The sequence below is a fragment of the Abramis brama genome (genome assembly GCF_963993115.1).
Source record: "Abramis brama genome assembly, chromosome: 12".
NCBI lineage: Eukaryota > Metazoa > Chordata > Actinopteri > Cypriniformes > Leuciscidae > Abramis > Abramis brama.
In genome coordinates, this window is record NC_139974.1 from 40,709,844 (window position 1) to 40,726,964 (window position 17,121).

General features: G+C 36.3%; 1 protein-coding gene across 5 annotated transcripts in view; it reads right to left on the bottom strand.

Moving 5' to 3' along the window:
• LOC311093321 (fucolectin-1-like) overlaps positions 1-17,121 on the bottom strand; it is a 144,444-nt gene that overhangs the window by 50,052 nt on the left and 77,271 nt on the right. For 2 of the 5 annotated variants that reach the window (XM_084130635.1, XM_084130636.1), the window contains exons 1-4: positions 15,023-15,048; positions 12,510-12,574; positions 11,893-12,187; positions 11,596-11,732 (exon numbers count right to left, since the gene is read on the bottom strand). In XM_084130635.1, coding sequence (XP_083986761.1) covers positions 11,596-11,732; positions 11,893-12,187; positions 12,510-12,574; positions 15,023-15,033 — 508 coding nt within the window. In that variant the 5' untranslated portion in view covers positions 15,034-15,048. Of the gene's footprint in view, positions 1-11,003; positions 11,303-11,595; positions 11,733-11,892; positions 12,188-12,509; positions 12,575-15,022; positions 15,082-15,524; positions 15,624-17,121 lie in introns of those variants that run through there. The other 3 variants (XM_084130634.1, XR_014608392.1, XM_084130637.1) reach the window with 3 other exon arrangements.

Genomic DNA, 17,121 nt, shown 5'->3' on the forward strand with positions numbered 1-17,121 from the left:
ATGTACGCACACGGTTGCGGGGAGTTTTAGTTTTGAACACTTGCCTGTATGCTACCTGCTGCACGATTGTAACAATACAAAGTATTCATTGAACCCTGAGACTCGTGTGGACATTTGAATTATTTACAGTTTTAACGAAGAATACATAGTTCTATAACGAAACGCATCAGAATATGCAACAACATCACAAGCATCAAGCGGCCATTAAGTTACTCGAACTCATACTTCAATTAAACATACTCTTATGTTCACAGCTTGGATTACTAATCTCTCATTAAAGAAAAAAGTTAACAAACAAACACATAAAATCCATAAACGTTAAGTAATTAACAATATTTAAGCACTTCTTTGAGGAGCTGATAAAAACATACAGTACCTCTCAACGTCATGACATCCCGCGAAAATAGAGCGCTCAAACTAACACATGACGTAACGGCGCTTCCTTAACATTTTAAACAGGTTAACAAATTTATAGGAAGAGTAAAACAAAAACAGAAATACAAAAATACATGTATAAAGAAATATATAAAGAAAAGGAAAAAAACAACACTCAGTACATTATGCATATGATCACACGACCATAGATCACTCAAGAGTAAAGGTCCTTGCACACTGAGTCCAAAATTCTCGTATGCGTTTTTTCGTATTCGTGATTCGGTGGCTCTGAATTGTCAAAACACCATTCAAAATGTTTGCTACAGATGCGAAAAACGCAGAAACCCTATCCGAATTTTTTTATGACGGACGAAAGTTTCGGAGGCAGTGTGTAAGCGTGATTGACAAAACATGAGGTCGTATTTATTTTTTAACGTGCGAAAATTTCGGACTCAGTGTGCAAGGGCCTTAATGCTACCTTCACCTTAGATTAATTACCTTCAAATAAACTTGACTTTAATACAAACCTGATTTACTTGTGGTTTGTGTCCACATGTACCAGAGACAAGGGTCCTCCTGGTACAGTGTAAACTCTGCGTACAACACAGACAAGACTTGACAGCCTTGAGATGATGCTATGCATGGAGGCTGCAATTCTTCTCCACTGAACCCTATTGCCTATTGACTCCAGTCTCCCTCTGACCATCCTGTAGCCAGCGTTTGGTAAATGATTCTTGATTGAAGCAACCAAACTGTCAAGTTCATCATCACTGATGGAACTATACATGTTCCTGACAGAGAGCTCGTACTCATCCATTCGTATGAAGATTGTGCTTCTTGAAACACACATCAGTTTAGCTATGCAAGTCAAAGAAAGTTGAGTATGGAGCATTTCTTTCAAGCCTTGTTCTCCAATAAAAATTCTGGGTCGCCCTGTGGTACCACCAGAAACTTCCACCGTGAAACATGGGGCTGGACGTTCCTCACAAGCTTAAAGTGCTCTTGCAAAGCCTGGGTGATAGCAGGAGGTACTTCTACATGATTAGATAGGGCCTGCAGAAGATACAGCTCCTGACGACAAATGAATTCGAAGTAATCCAAATTCAGTGCTGTTGTGTTGAATCCCAGTTCTATTTTATGCAAAAGCCTTTGAAGAATGTCTTAGCTGTTGCGAGACAGAACAAAGTATAGTTAATAATGTCTCACGGTCTCACACACACAAACCACCATTTCAAAGTTGTCAATCACGAAAATAATATATGCATATTTTCCAATTAGCATACACAGGTTTGTACGCTAATAATTTTACCAATTGACAAATTACTGCATTTCTAAAGCTAGCTACCCCTTAGCTAAAACCGCTAAATGTAAATAATTGGAAGATTAACTAAATGCAGTAACGTTAATTGGTTGATCTTCAAGTTATTTAAATATAGCAGTTTTAACTAAGGGGTAGCTAGCTTTAGCAAATTTCAGTAAGGAGGGCAGAAAACTTCTGCTATTAGTTTTTCGAACGACAAAAATGTAGCTAACTTGCAATATTACAGTGCATTTGTGACTTACTTGTTCCGACATGATGGCCCATGAAAATTATTCTTCTCTCAAACATCAATTGATTGCACCTGCAATCGCATGTCTTGTCATGATCTGTGTTGAAAGTGACCAATCAAATGAGCGGAGACATCAGCCACTGTCCCCGCCTCCAAAGTCTCAAAAGTCAACTTGACAAGCGACCCAGTTGCTAGGGCGTAGAAAGGGTGGAGCGAGAGTGCGTCACAGCCCCGTGCTCGCGGGACACAGGTTTGTGCGCGCGGATCCTTTCTGAGCGCTCGCGGTGCAGAAACGCGCCCGCGCGAGGATGGCATTCGGCGCGTGCACTCAAAAAAGTGCTCATGGGCATTCATTGGATGAACACAAATCATTTTAGATCAATTCAAATATTATAAATATTATATATAAGGAGATGTATTTTTGTTTTTTTGAAGAAATGTAAATTACCTAGGTTGTACATGTAATGAGAGTGAATTTACTTGGATCAATGACTGAAATTTAAGTTTGTGGCCTGACCCCGCCTACTGCGCGTGTCACTGAGAGCTGTGGACTGTGTTCGAGAAACTTTTTTTGCCGCCATTGGAGTCGACAGTCAAGAACTTTCGACGGATCCTGCTAAAGTTGGGTGAGTAACGTTAATCAAGACATTTCTAACAATAACAATGCAATTTCTTACCCAGTTACAGTTAAAATAAGAATTTTACCCCCTATGTACACTTTGTTAGGCGAAGCTGTATTCTATGGTGAAAAAAAAAAACGTTTCCGTTGACATTGAAATCAGTAGTTTTACCATTAGCTTTAAGTCTGTGAGATGTTACAATTGTCTGTATTCTGAGGTGTTTTGTGTATTGTTTAAACTATAATAATCTAATTTTCTGGTGATACAGTAAGGAAGCGATCGTATTACTGACAGTTCTTCGCACTTTGCAACGGTCGTGATATGACGTCACATTCTGCGGCATCTTTTTTAAAAGCATAAATTCAGTAATGTATAACAAATAATTATATATCTAAATGTAAAAACATACAATCTACTCCAGTGATGGGTCGTTCATTTTGAACGAATCTTTTACTCAGTAATGAGTCGCCAGAGTGATTCGAAGTGCGTTCCAATCGACCGTAGTGGATGTAACAGAGGGCATTCCGCCATCTGAGTGAGATTCGAATCCAAAGGGAGCGAACATGTTTAGTTCGAAGGGCACTGCGAACCATGCTGCGGACGGCATAGGGAATAATGGAACATCCATAGAGAGGTAAATGCGCACCGTGTCACCACCAGTCAGCACTTACGATGGTCGACTGGTGGACCTCTTTCATATGATTACGAATGGGTATAACAAAGTAAAAGTGTCGAGAAGCAGCTGAGACTGTCATTTTTTGTTTTTCTTTCTTTACCTCAGGAATGTATTATGAGGCAGCTACAATGCAATTATTATGACCATGGATTAAGAACATATTCACATGATTAACTAAATCAACATTCATTTTCATATTGCTTGCAGGCTCAAAGTATTCTGCAGTGCCCAAGGAGTTGTTCAAATAAAGATACACAACATTTTGGCTGTGTTGGATGAGGTATGTTATATTTAAGATATGCTTAAACACATGTAACTTGAAGAGAGAAGTGGTGATTAAAGGCCTGTGTGAATACCTCAAGGAGGACTGTAGGGCCTTTATCAAGGAGTGCTTGGTAAGATATGTGAATTTTTATGTTTATTTTTGGACAGTGGTAGGATGTACATCAGTGGTTTTCAAAAAAAAATTAAGAGTGACCCTCTTTTTTATTGACGTGACCCATATACACAACCACTAATTAAGATTTTATATATATATATATACACAGTGGTGGCCAAAATTATGAGAATGGTAAGATTTTTTAAAGTTTTAAAAGAAGTCTCTTCTGCTCACCAAGGCTATCTTTTGATCCAAAATACCACAAAAACAGTAATCCACATATCCAGGATCCACATACTTTAAATTGTAATTTATTCCTGTGATCAAAGCTGAATTTTCAGCATCATTACTCCAGTCTTCAGTGTCACATGATCCTTCAGAAATCACTCTAATATGCCGATTTGCTGCTCAATAAACATTTATTATTTTCAATGTTGAAAGCAGTTGTGTACAATTTCTTTTGACGATTCTTTGATGAATAGAAAGTTCAAAATAATAGCATTTATCTGAAATAGAATAAACATAATATTAATAACATAACATAACATAATAAATGTCTATACTGTCACTTTTGATCAATTTAATGCATCCTTTCGGAATAAAATTATTAATTTCTTTCCAAACAGTAGAAGATAATGTTATAAAAGCTTTTATGTGACACTGAAGACTGCAGTAATGATGCTGAAAATTCAGCTTTACAAACACAGAAATAAATTGCATTTTAAAATATATTCAAAAAGAAAAGTTATTTTAAATTATATATAATATACATATTTCTGTTTGTAATGCAAGTTTAGTGGGATGTTTTGTTGTTTTGACCATTACACACACACTGTTTGTGTTTCTTGTGTTCTCCAATTTCAAGTACTGTGAGCAGGCTGAGAAAGCAAGCTGAGATGGTCCTAGGGATCTGTGTGGTCCATGCGGAGGGTGCACAACAACCACCAAAAGAAGTGTCAATTGTAATTCAGGGAGTAGAGGTACTCGAGGAAATTCAGACTGTGCTGTGTGCCATCACTTTGCTTATGGACATAATTTATTCTCTGGATCTGAGGTACCCATCCAACCTGCAGCATACTTTCGAGGTCTTTCAAAAAACTGAATCTGGATGGACAAAGGCTAGCTGAAGATGTTTGAGTAGATCAGTTTTCAGTTTGTTTTTTTTACATGTTTTGTCTGCATTTCTGTTATAACTGTTTATAGCATTATGAAATGAATAAACTGTTTGACTTGCTATTTGATTTGTTTGCTTTTTTGGTGTGCATACTGTAATGGCATATTTTTAATGTATGCAACAATGTAAAAGACATGCATGGAAGCAATTCTATGATCAGCACAATATAGTCAATTTTGTATATTTGCCATTCTGTTAGACCTATAGAAAAACACATTGGTCAGTATAATACATAAGTTATATTTTACTTTGGAAAAATTACATTAGTTCAATGTAATACAGTTATTTTGACTTTAAAGGAAAATTACATTAGGTCAATGTAATACAGTTAAGTTTAATTTTCAAAAAAATTACATTAGGTCAATGTAATAAAGTTACGTTTAATTAAAAAAAAATTACATTAGGTCAATGTAATACAGTTAAGTTTAATTTTCAAAAAAATTACATTAGGTCAATGTAATTGTGATAATTCAGATAGAAATAGTTTGATTACATCCGACAGACATGATTACAAACAGTTTTATTAATGTAGTAATTTTATGTGGAAATTTGCCACATGATTAATATACATTCAACTGATGAGGTATTTTTTTGAGTGCATGTTGTTTTATTTATTTTTCAATGACATGATATTTTGTAGTCATTTTGAATGTACACAAATAAAAATATACATTTTACTGTTTCGAATGATGTCATATTATCTGTATGACGTATCAGTTCTGGCGTTGCTTCATATCGCAGACTGTTCATTATCAAAATGAAACACAGTCAACCAAACATATAAAAAGTTATTCTGCCTAATTTAATTGGTCTGTTGTACAATATAAAGGGCAAGCTGTGCCGCACACAGTCCTACTTGTTATTCCAAACATTTACAGCAGCATTCCAAACTGCTATTTCAATTTGTTAAATTTCAAATGTTCAATATTCGTTTAAAAAAAAATCAAATTCAGAACTATTTTAACTACCACCTAAAATTCTATTTTGTTAGATTACACTTGCAAATAATTCAAATTTACACAATTCAAATTCAAATCGTTTTGTCATATTATGAGCTCCATATATTTATTGTTGAATTAAGGCCCTTCCAACCAAATAAATTAATCTGATATCTGTCAAATAAACTTCAAATGGATCCATTACAAAAGAGTCCCCATTTTAATAAGCTGTAACCCTAACCTTTACATGTCCTCCTACAATATTAGTCTTGGTTAAACACGGAAATGATCACGTCATAATTGTCTAAATAAATGTATAATTCATAAATTAATAACCTTAATTACACACTTTAGTGATTTTCTCCATTAAATAGAAAGTCTTAATATATGCAAACAAAGTTAACTTTGTTTGGTTATTGTGTTGGTTTTATTTACAGTGTTTTACATGTGTGTAATCGTATTAAACATTTTTGGAAACATCACTTAAAGATTTCTGACCGTCATTTTAGTGGGGTAGCAACAGACGAATATTCATCTGTCCCTCACATAAAGCAATGCCTCAAGTTTTAGTTTTTTTAGTTTAGAGCTTTATTTATCCCCGTGGGGCAATTAGTTTGAGCTTACATGGTGCCTCACATAAAACACTGATCACATACATTCAAATACATAAATACTTTAAAAAAAAAAAGTACAATTGCAAGTACAATCTAATTCCTGAAAGAAAAGACAAAAGACAAAAAAGTTTTAATTTTTTTATAATTTTTTTTTTTATACAAGTCAGATTATTTTTAGATCCTTTACCCAGAAGGCAGATATCAGGAGTATAGTCAGAGTTCAGGGAAACACAGACACACACTCTAGTTGAGGGGCAAGAGTGTGAAACACATCACTGAAAACACCATAGTAAAAGCATTATTATTTACCAAGCTCAGTTGTGCAAACATCATCAGCATGGCTTTGACATTACTTACTCAAACTGATGCTAATTCAGTGCTTTGATAAAGCTGTTATTAACCAGAGCATTGGGATTTAACCCTGTAAATGAGGCAGGAGCTGAGTCTGATCTCATCTGTCCAGATGAACGAGCAGTGAACGAAAGACAGTCTGCCGTCCACTGCTATCCGTGTGAGAAGATACAAGTAGGAAAAAAAATACTATGAAAGTCAATGGGGTACTTCAACTGTTTGGTGACCGACATTCTTCAAAATATCTTCTTTTGTGTTAAGCAGAATAAAAAGAAATTCATACAGGTCTGAAACAACTTGAGGGTGATTTAATGATGAAATAAATTTCATTTGGAAGTGAACTAATCCTTCAATGGAATCCTGCTCCCTGAAGGAGGGAACGGAGACATCACGTCAGAACTGACTGACACAATGAGATCTCGCCTGAGAGCAAAATCACCTTCAATTAGTAACAAAAACAAGCCAATGTACACTGGTGAGCAAGATTTGGTGGTAAGCCACTCCCTGTATATACAGGTAAATAAGGCACCAACTAGCTCATTCAAGTTTGCGCAGAGGAGCCGAGACAGGGGTTCTGGCCATTCAGCAGTAGTACAGGGGTTGTGGCAGGCGGAACGTAACGTAACATGAGTAACGGAGACATTCCCTATCAGTCAGTCACGTTCTACGTTACATCAGAACAGACTGAAGCATCGGGATCTCTATGGATAGCGGCACAACCGTTGATCCTTCCTTTTTAAGTCGCATAGACCTCCATACCCGTTGGGACGGAAGAACATAACTTTCCAAGGGGAAGGTCGATGGCTGCTGTTCCTTTCTGTTTACCCTATACAGTCATGGATGGTTGGATAACACTGGGGAAGCATGCCGAATCCAGATGGAAAGGGACACGACTGACCCTCGGGGCAATGCTTAATATGGAAGATCCCTGCGGTAGGTCCTGCCTAGACAGGGATGGAACCATTACAATGCAGAGATGGGACAGATTTGAATCTGCCCAAGGAAAGACATAGGTTTACCAACAGGGAAACCGTGCAGTAGAAGAATACACATATGGGATTACCAAGAGGGAATCACAGCATATGGGTAATATAGACCATAGATGGCTGACCGACTGGCTATGCACATGAGTACTAGACCTGGCATCGGATGCCCCACCTCGTCTCACTCCCGAAGGATGCTTGGAGGAACTCCATCCAGGGTTCGCCAGGCGGGGAACTCACCTGTAGAGCAAATTAGACTCTTGTATCCCCCATGAGAGGGGAATGGCGTTGCAGGCAGGACACCAAGCCAGCCTTTCCACATATAACCTGTTTGTACCTCAACACATGGGAAGAAATCCGGCTCCAACATGAGATTGTATAATTTTGTGAATGTGTGACAGAGAAACTGCAGACAATCTCTAAAACACCAGAGAAACACCACACACCAACGATCAAGAGGAGGGCTCCTTATAGACTGAGCCCTCACCCCAAGGGGACACGGCACACCTTGGGACTGATATGCCAAGACGATGGCATCAACTATCTAGTGGCCAACCTCTGTTTGGAGACACCCTTTTCCTTCTGCTATCCTCCAAAGCAAGCAAAGAGCTGTTCAGAACTGGGCCCGTGTTTATCAAGCCTCTGAGAATTACTCGCAAGAACACTGCTTAGAATTGACTTTTGAGTAAAACAATTATTGGCTCAAAGCTGCGTTTAAAAGTATGTTATCAAGCATCTCAGTCATAATTCAAGTGAAGTGTAGGACTAAATCTTAAGTGTCAGTCTTAGAGATGATTCACAACACTTTGCTGTGCCACAAACAGGATTTTCTATGATGACATAGGCATGGACCAATCACTGAATACATTTCCTTATTTAAGAATATTATCAGATAAATTCACATTGAATGGTGAAATTCCTAAGGGGAGTTTACATCCAACACACATTTTACAATACATAATTTTCAACAGAATACATTATGATATTCGCATTGGAAATGAAAGATAAGCACGTTTTCGCCATGTCTTAATTACACATTTTTAACCGGTGTGCTGTTAACTGACATGCCTATAGATTTTATGATATAATCAGCCACTTTGGATTCCAAAAGAAAACCGAACTGGAGAGAGGAAGAAGCGCTACTGCTTGCTGAACTAGTCGAACAGCGGAAACATGTTATAAAAGGCAAGTTCAGCCCAACATTAACCAGCGCTTACAAAGATGATGATGCTCTGTCCAAACGATACCGTTTGATTAACTGCTCGTCATTAAACATTTAAAAAATATTCTTCCTCTCCTAAAAGATTTGCGCACTTCTATGTCTCCTCAGTGCATCACAAGCCCCTACTGGCAACTCCTAACCACTTGAGAGACCTCTCGAGCTGCCTTAAACAACTGGGAGAGTAAGAGTGATTCTTAGATTTAAGAAATTTGATAACTTGCTTTTAGAAAAGATAGAAAAAAGGAGTAAATTTCATGAATTCTCAGCACTTAAGACTAAAATGACACTTTTGAGAAGCTTGATAAATACAGGCCCTGAAGCTCTGTGTACGGCCCACGTAAATACGCAGTGCACAAAAAGGACACAGCAAGGTCTGGGTCTGCCTCCTCCATGGGTGGCGCTTGCAAGTTCACGCACCACCTGGTCCCGGAAGGGGTTTGTGGGAGCTTTAGGCACATATCCGGGTCGGGTCTCGGGATTGCGTGAGAGTCAGCCGGTCCAAATTCCAGGCATGTTTCACTGACTGAAAATTGCCGCGGGTTAAATGGCTTGTTTTGTGGAATGTAGGGGGAGCAGGGCCGTCGCTGGTGGGGTGAAAGGTGGTGGCAATTATAGGGGCCCCCTAAACCCAGTAGTTATGCTATATATTCCCCTACTCTTATGAATCATTATAGTACAAACATTTATATGTCCGATGAAAACCACAAAAACGTATTCAATAATTTTTCAAATATCTCCTCTCTCTCCCCTCCCTAAAAATGGTTTAGTCCGATGGAAACAGCAGAGGGACCCAAATCACAAGTCCCACCCCAGCTAGTATAGAACCAATCAGAGTTGAGGCTGCTCCGAAAAGAAAACGGTTAGAAAAAGTTATATTGAAGTGCGACTGACTGAAATTGTCCGGAGGAAAAATCTGGGTACCAGTAATGTCATGCAGAAGAAGGCCAGACATGAGTGCACTGTAGGGATGTCAATGCATTGGGATGCGGTTCCCTAAAAAATTTGCGGGTATAGGACAAAAAGCTGCTGTCCTCTTGCCGGTACTGTACATCTCATTACTGTATACCGGCACGCACTGCTCGAAGGATTACACACTCAAAGTCCCAGTCTTTTTTGCGCTATTTTGCGCTATCTATTATTATAGAGGAAAAAAGTGTCACAAGGATATCATCTTCATTAAAAATGAAGACAATAAAAAATTAATGTGGTTTAATTTGACATTTTTCCGGAGTGTTTACCTCAGCTGTTAGACGCCAGACTGACTAGAATAACATTTTATATTATATTGCTGGTAGGCCTACTTAAACAAATATATTTTATTATTTTATTAATATCTTGTCTTTTGTTGTTATTTTATTAGTTTGTCTCAAAACACTGAATGATGACTTTAAACAATGCTTCATAAGAAGTTATTAATCGCTTCATGCCATTGTTTCGATGTAGCCTTGTGTTTATAAAATGCATATAAATTTATATAAAATAAGCCATAGCAATATTTATATTGTTTTTGCTGATGTCCATTAATAACCTTTATTTGCATTTATTTATTGTTCTGTTTTTTTTGTGTTTTTTTTGTAAGAAATTCCTAGTTACATGGTGCCAGATGTCGGTCTCCATGCCCATACCGGGCGATTTTTGTTTGTAATCCTGATTTTCTCCGGTTTATGGTTGAACAGGGAGAGAGGGAAGAGTTATGTACATTATTATTCTGGATTATCTTTCTCCAGGTAATTTAGAGAGATTTCTGGGGTAGTTAGTTTTTTGTATTGTTTGTTATTTTGGCCAGGCTCTCCCCTAAAGCTTTTACCACTATTTTCATTATTATTATTTTTGATATTAATATTTCTGGTTTGGTTATTGTTGATGTTATGCCTTTTTTCTCTCTTTATAACAGAAAATGAAAAGTTAATATTGGTTGAATTGGTGGTTGTTGTTGATTCTGGGACAGAAGGTTGGAAATCCTCGTTCTCTCCATGGTTTTCTTTTTCTTTCTCTTTTTTGTAAAATGTAATTCTTCTTTACTTTGTTATCAGCTCCTCAACCCTAGATGGGTAGCTATGTGACACTATACCTCCTCCAAATAATCCTCTCTTTTTTGACCCAGAAACATACAATACAACATGCAATGCTGTAGTAATTTACTGATGTAGAAAGCAGAGATAAGCAAAGATGGGTAAATACACAAACCCTGGATCAAACTGGGGTTAAGAATCAGGTGCATTTTAAAAACCATTTCAAACCTTTACTGAATGTGCACTGAAACTTATCATTTATCTTAAGGATAAAAGGCGCATATAGGTAAAATGAAAAAAAAAAAAATGAAAAAAGTGCAATATTAGTATTGCTCAGAAAACAGAAGTTTGGTATTTTGCTTGTAGGATCAGTGGACTGTGGCGTAACATCATCTCATTCCACTTAATCTGGCAATGAAATCAGAAAACAATTATTAAGGCAAAATACACATAGTGTAAATCAGTGGTTCTCAACTCCAGTCCTCGGGACCCGCTGCTCTGCACATTTTGTATGTCTCTCTTATCTGACACACTCAGTTCAGTTCATGGAGTCTCTCCTAACGAGCTGATGATCTGATTCAGGTGTGTTAAATAAGGCATACAAAATGTGCAGAGCAGCGGGTCCCGAGGACTGGAGTTGAGAACCACTGGTGTAAATAGTGCAAATGTCTACACACCATCTCTCTTCTTTTATCACTCACCTGCAAACACCTGGACTTCACACAGTGTGAGAATTTTACCGTCCCCAGGTATAATAATGTTGACATATTTCCCATTAATAGGCTTAAACTCAAATGTTTTTGTCTCTCCATATCGGATGGACTCAACAGTTGCAGCCCTGTAAAGACACACAGAGAAATAGAGAGGGGTGTATCAAAACAGCATGAAAATATACTTCTGGCAAAAGCAAGTTTGTATTAAAAGGATTTATTCAAGGTAATCTTATTTACTCATTTTCTAACCATTAGAGTAAGTATTAAGAGAGAGACAATACTTACAGCTCATTATTGTTGCCATTATTATCCAGGCTGTTGCCGATACGGATCTGAGCTCCAATTATCCTCTCTCCGCAACAGTCTCCACGATTAGTGATTTTAACACTGGTTACCTTGTAGGATTTCTCCAGGTTAACTCTCCACCAGGGGTTCGTCTCCCCATTAGTGTGACTGCATGACCCAACATCCATAACTGAATTGAAGTCGCCATCGACAGCCTTTTGAGCGTCTGGTACTAATTTACTGCTGTAATTTATTGTGGAAGACTGGACAGCTGTGGCTCCAAGAGCAAGATTCACTGTATAACATAAAATAATAAACAATTTTTTTTTTTTTTTACTTTAATGTGTTAAAGTATAATCCCAAAATATGTCATCCAAATGATTATTACAATTACGTTATTACAAATACATTATTATAAAATAATAACAGTTATAAACTCATTACCAAGTACAAAAACAAATTCTATCACAGAGTCTTCATAAATAAATAAATCACAGATTTTCAATAACCATATTTCAGCCTATAATTGTAATAAATTAATCTGATTAATACAATGACACACAATAATTACAGATTTTCAAATCCAGGTATTTTTACTTGTATTATTCTAAACGTACCTTTGCAATCAGCGACGCGCATCCCAGTAAAAAGTGTTAGAAACAAAACCACACGCATGTCCATCCTGATATAAGACATAACAACACATCTCATATCAGCATATGAAGGAATCATTTTCTATTTCTCATCCTCATTTAAACAAAGAAACATATATATTAGTATTTAATGATAAAATGGTATATGCTCAGAGAGGATGACATGTGGCAGTCAAACTGCAAAATATGAATAGCCTATACACACCATACTAATATTTGTTTGCAATACTTCACATGTTCTTTATTGTAAATAATTGTAATTAATTATAATTAATATAAGGAAAGTGATATTATCGGCTGTTTTTTGTATTATCAACTGTTGCTCTTCTGTTTGTTTGTTTTGAGGTAGTTTAATTCTATTCTGTATTTAAATATAATTAAAATGCTTTAGCAATAGGCTACTATATTACACATATCAGGCCAATAAAGCAACAAACCTATCAGTGGACAAGCTGAACAGAATATTTGACACCCCTCTCTCTCTCTCTCTCTCTCTCTCTCTCTCTGCGTTCGCTTCACTTTTGTTCAATCGGTTTATCATAACTCTCGGCTCAGATGAGGGAGACGCATCTCAATCAAGCCTATTGCTAAAGCATCTCCAAACATCACCGGACCAAGCGTCAAAAGTGACCACATCGGAGTGAGAACGTGTTGATTTCCTAATTCGGAATATAATGAAGGTCGGGTGAGTAGATAAAGCTCAATGGACATCATATATAGGGGCGATCGGGGCACAAACTAACGCGGGGCTCGTTGTAACACACTTGTTTTAAATCCTTCCACAAATGCCAGCATGACGAAACTAAGGGTATTTATTAGTTGCTATATCAACACTATAGAGAAATAATTGCGTCAAAATTCAGAAATCTTTGGAAGTGTAATGGTCACCAGCTGGAGTGCCCTTGAGAGCCATCAGAGGGCACTCCACACCAGACTATTATCACTCCCTCACAAACTACATTTCCCAGAACTCACTGCCCGGACTCATCATCACTGATTGCATTCACCTGTGTCTCATCACCCTGTTAGTCTCAGCCTATTTATATCATGTTCACTCATTCACTCACTGCAAAGTTTTGTGTGTTTGTGTGTTTTTGTGTTGGCCTATTGCCTGTATATTGGATTACGTGTCTGGATTGCCCCTTAATTAAAGATGCATTTGGATCTCAACCTTCGTGTCTCGGAGCAGTTCGTAACAGGAAGATATCACTGAACATTTATTTAACTATTGCAAAAGTAAATTTCTTACTTAGCCTATGTTAATTTTTCATCTGTTTTTTTTTTTTTCAATTAAAATTAGACAAATCTAATATTGTTTTAATCTTATATCTGTTAATTAACAGTTGAGATCGTCCGGTTTAGACCCCATTTTCTCAGGCGGGGCATGTTGTCACACCGGTTACAATGAGCCCCTATTAGAACTATGATATTCTAGACTTTTATGAATTATTGAGAATCCATGAGAAAAAGGTGAATAAAGACTGAGAGTCAATGTTCATAAATGATTAATTATTATTTTGTATTGAACTATGCTGTATAGCTGTGCTTGTTGTCAAACATAATAATTTTATTAAAAAAATAATAATTATTTAAAAAATGCCATTATTTTATATAACAAAAAAATGATAACTGTATTTTATTGAGAAAATGTTTGAGTTTGATTAGATCAGATAGCATTGTCATATGGTCATGTTACAATGTGCTCCACCTATGGGGCATGTTGTCACATTTCACTTCCATTCTTTCGGGGTATATCAAGAAAAAAGTACACACTGTGAAACAAAAACACATTATTGTACTAGACGTGTGTAAAATTAATGCAGGGAAAAATAAATACTCTGAAACCCTAATTAGGTTTACACAAACTGAGAAAGTCAAAAGGCGTTTGGTTGTGCCCCGCTCTCCTCTAATAAAGCAATAAGCCCTGCGAAGCCGTGTTTTACAGTGAATTATTACAGTGAATTATCCATTTTATAATTATTATTTTGCTGTTTAGCTTCATTTTACATTCACAAACCCTGAACAAATGTACTAATGCTGTCTGTCTGTTTGCTGTATGTTTCTTTCTTTTAGATTTGTATTGATATGTTGTTGTGCTTAAGTAATTGCAAATAATTAACCTCCTACTTTCAGATTCCTTAGATTAGTTTTGTTTTGAGAAACCGAGGTATTGTAAGGAAATCAGACAATCATAAGATCAATTTAAGAGTGTTGCAAAGTATAAAATGTTCAGTGTTATTTCATGCTTTTTTAAAAAAAAAATCTTAATTAGCGACAAATTGTCAAAAATAACTGGTTCTTGTTGAATGTTCTTTTGTCATTATTGTATTTCTCTGAGTGCAACAAGACACTTCTAGACTACTATATATTATATCTTTACACACTGACTTGAATTGTCCAAACAAAAGTTTAGTTTTATTAGTAAAACCTCCATTGCATATCATGCTCTATAGAAAGTGCATAAACATTCAACTCACCTGAATTTCATCAATGTTCAACCTCAGTCACAGAAGACCTTCACAATTCAGCAATAGATCTGCTTTTAAACAAAATAAATGTTTATATAATAGGCTACATAAATGGAATTAATACTATTTTTATAAGCAATTACTATAGTACTTATTATTTATCCAATATATTATTCATATGAGGAATAGCCTATTATGACCAATCATACGAATAATACTCAATTTCATATTTATATCAAACAAACTCGCCAAAAAGAGACATACAAATAATATCACTGTTTATTTCACCGATCTAACACTTTACAATAGCAATTATCAAAAGAATCACGAAGATGGAAATGACTCACTTCTAGCCTCAAACGCACCTCTTTCTTTAGGTTTTTTTTTTTTCATCAAAATGAGACGATAATCTCTTGTCTGTGAGCATGCATGGCCAAACCACACTGTAATATGTCTCAGATGCGCAGATCAAACATGCAATGCGAATCAGCCAAAAACTTGTATTACCTACCCGTAGTTGTGATGAGCGATTTCGAAACACTGCTTCTTGAAGCTTTGAAACCTACAGATCTTTTGTTTCGAATCAGTGGTTCAGAGCTTTTATAAAACTGCCATGTCATGTGATTTCAGTAATCTAGGCTTCATTACATCATAACTGTTTTGAAATGTCCATTTCTTAATATCAAATAGGCCAACCCAAAGTTGAGTATTGCGACCTTAGTTCGGACTTGCCAAGTTTGACTCAGCAGAACGAATTCCCGAGGACTGAAGTCCGGTTATCTCTATACGAAATATGTCACAAAAGACCACTCCGCCTAATTACAGCTTGATTAAATTACATTAAAAACATCACAGTTACTTATTGCAAAATCAGTTTCATTAGGGTGGCAATTGTTCAGTCTGTTGAATGGATCAGTTATACATATTAAATTGATAATTGAATAAATTTGTAATTTAATGCAACATGTGCTACAAAATAATACAAATGAATATCAATCCGTTTTTATTAATAAAAACTGTTCTGACAAAAAAGGCCTTTAGTGAAGAAGCTGTTAGTTGAGTTTCTTTGAGAGCATGATATGCAATGGAGGTTTTACTAAACTAAACTTTTGTTTAGTAATGACAAAAGCACATTCAAGAAGAATAAGTTATTTACTTTGTGGCAAATAATTAGGATTTGTTTTTGTTTTGTTTTTAAAAGGGCAAAATACAGCTAAACAATATTTATTGCTAATTATTCTAAATAACATTTAATAATTTTCAGTTTCCAATACTCTTAAATTATCTTATTTCTGCTTGTAGATTTCATTAATCCTCAAAACAAAAACCTTATCCAAGGAATCAGAAAGGGGCAACCAAAGGGTGAAAAGGTGAATCATTTGTGCAACAAAAACATTCAGTCATCCGTACAGCAAACAGAGAGACAGCATTTGTTCAGGGTTTGGACAATGTTTACAGAATGTAAACAGAGCAAAACGATAATTAAACAAACATGATATTCAGTTCTTAAATCTCAATAAGATCATCTGGTTAAATAAAGGTTAAATAAAAAATAAATAAAAATTGATCAAATCATCTTACTTGGTATCGTGGGCGTAGAATACACAGTGGAATTAAAGTTAAAATTGCCCTTTTAATAACTATAACAGAGACGCAACTGGCACCAGTTGTGTTTGTATGAAACGAGAGAGAGCGGGTCCACAGTGTGATACAAGAAACATTAAAGAAAGGCCGGCTCCAGAAACCCGGATGAGTGTGTGTTATCCAGCGTTACTGTTGATGACGGTCATTATCTGGGAATATCAGACCTCGGAATGTCACGACTGACCAATCAGAGTGAAGTATTCCAGGGAGCCGTGTAATAATAATTTGGATTACATAGTTTAGCTTTATTTTGCCAATTTTATTGGGAAAAACACATTAAAGTAAAAAAAGAAATGTTATTTTTATTATTTTGTGTTAAACAGGGAATCTTGCTCTTGGAGCCACAGCTGTCCAGTCTTCCACATACGGTCAAGCAGTGGCTCAAAAGGCTGTCGATGGCATCAGGAATTCAAATTCCAATATGGGGTCATACACTTGTACTAATGGGGACAGTAACCCCTGGT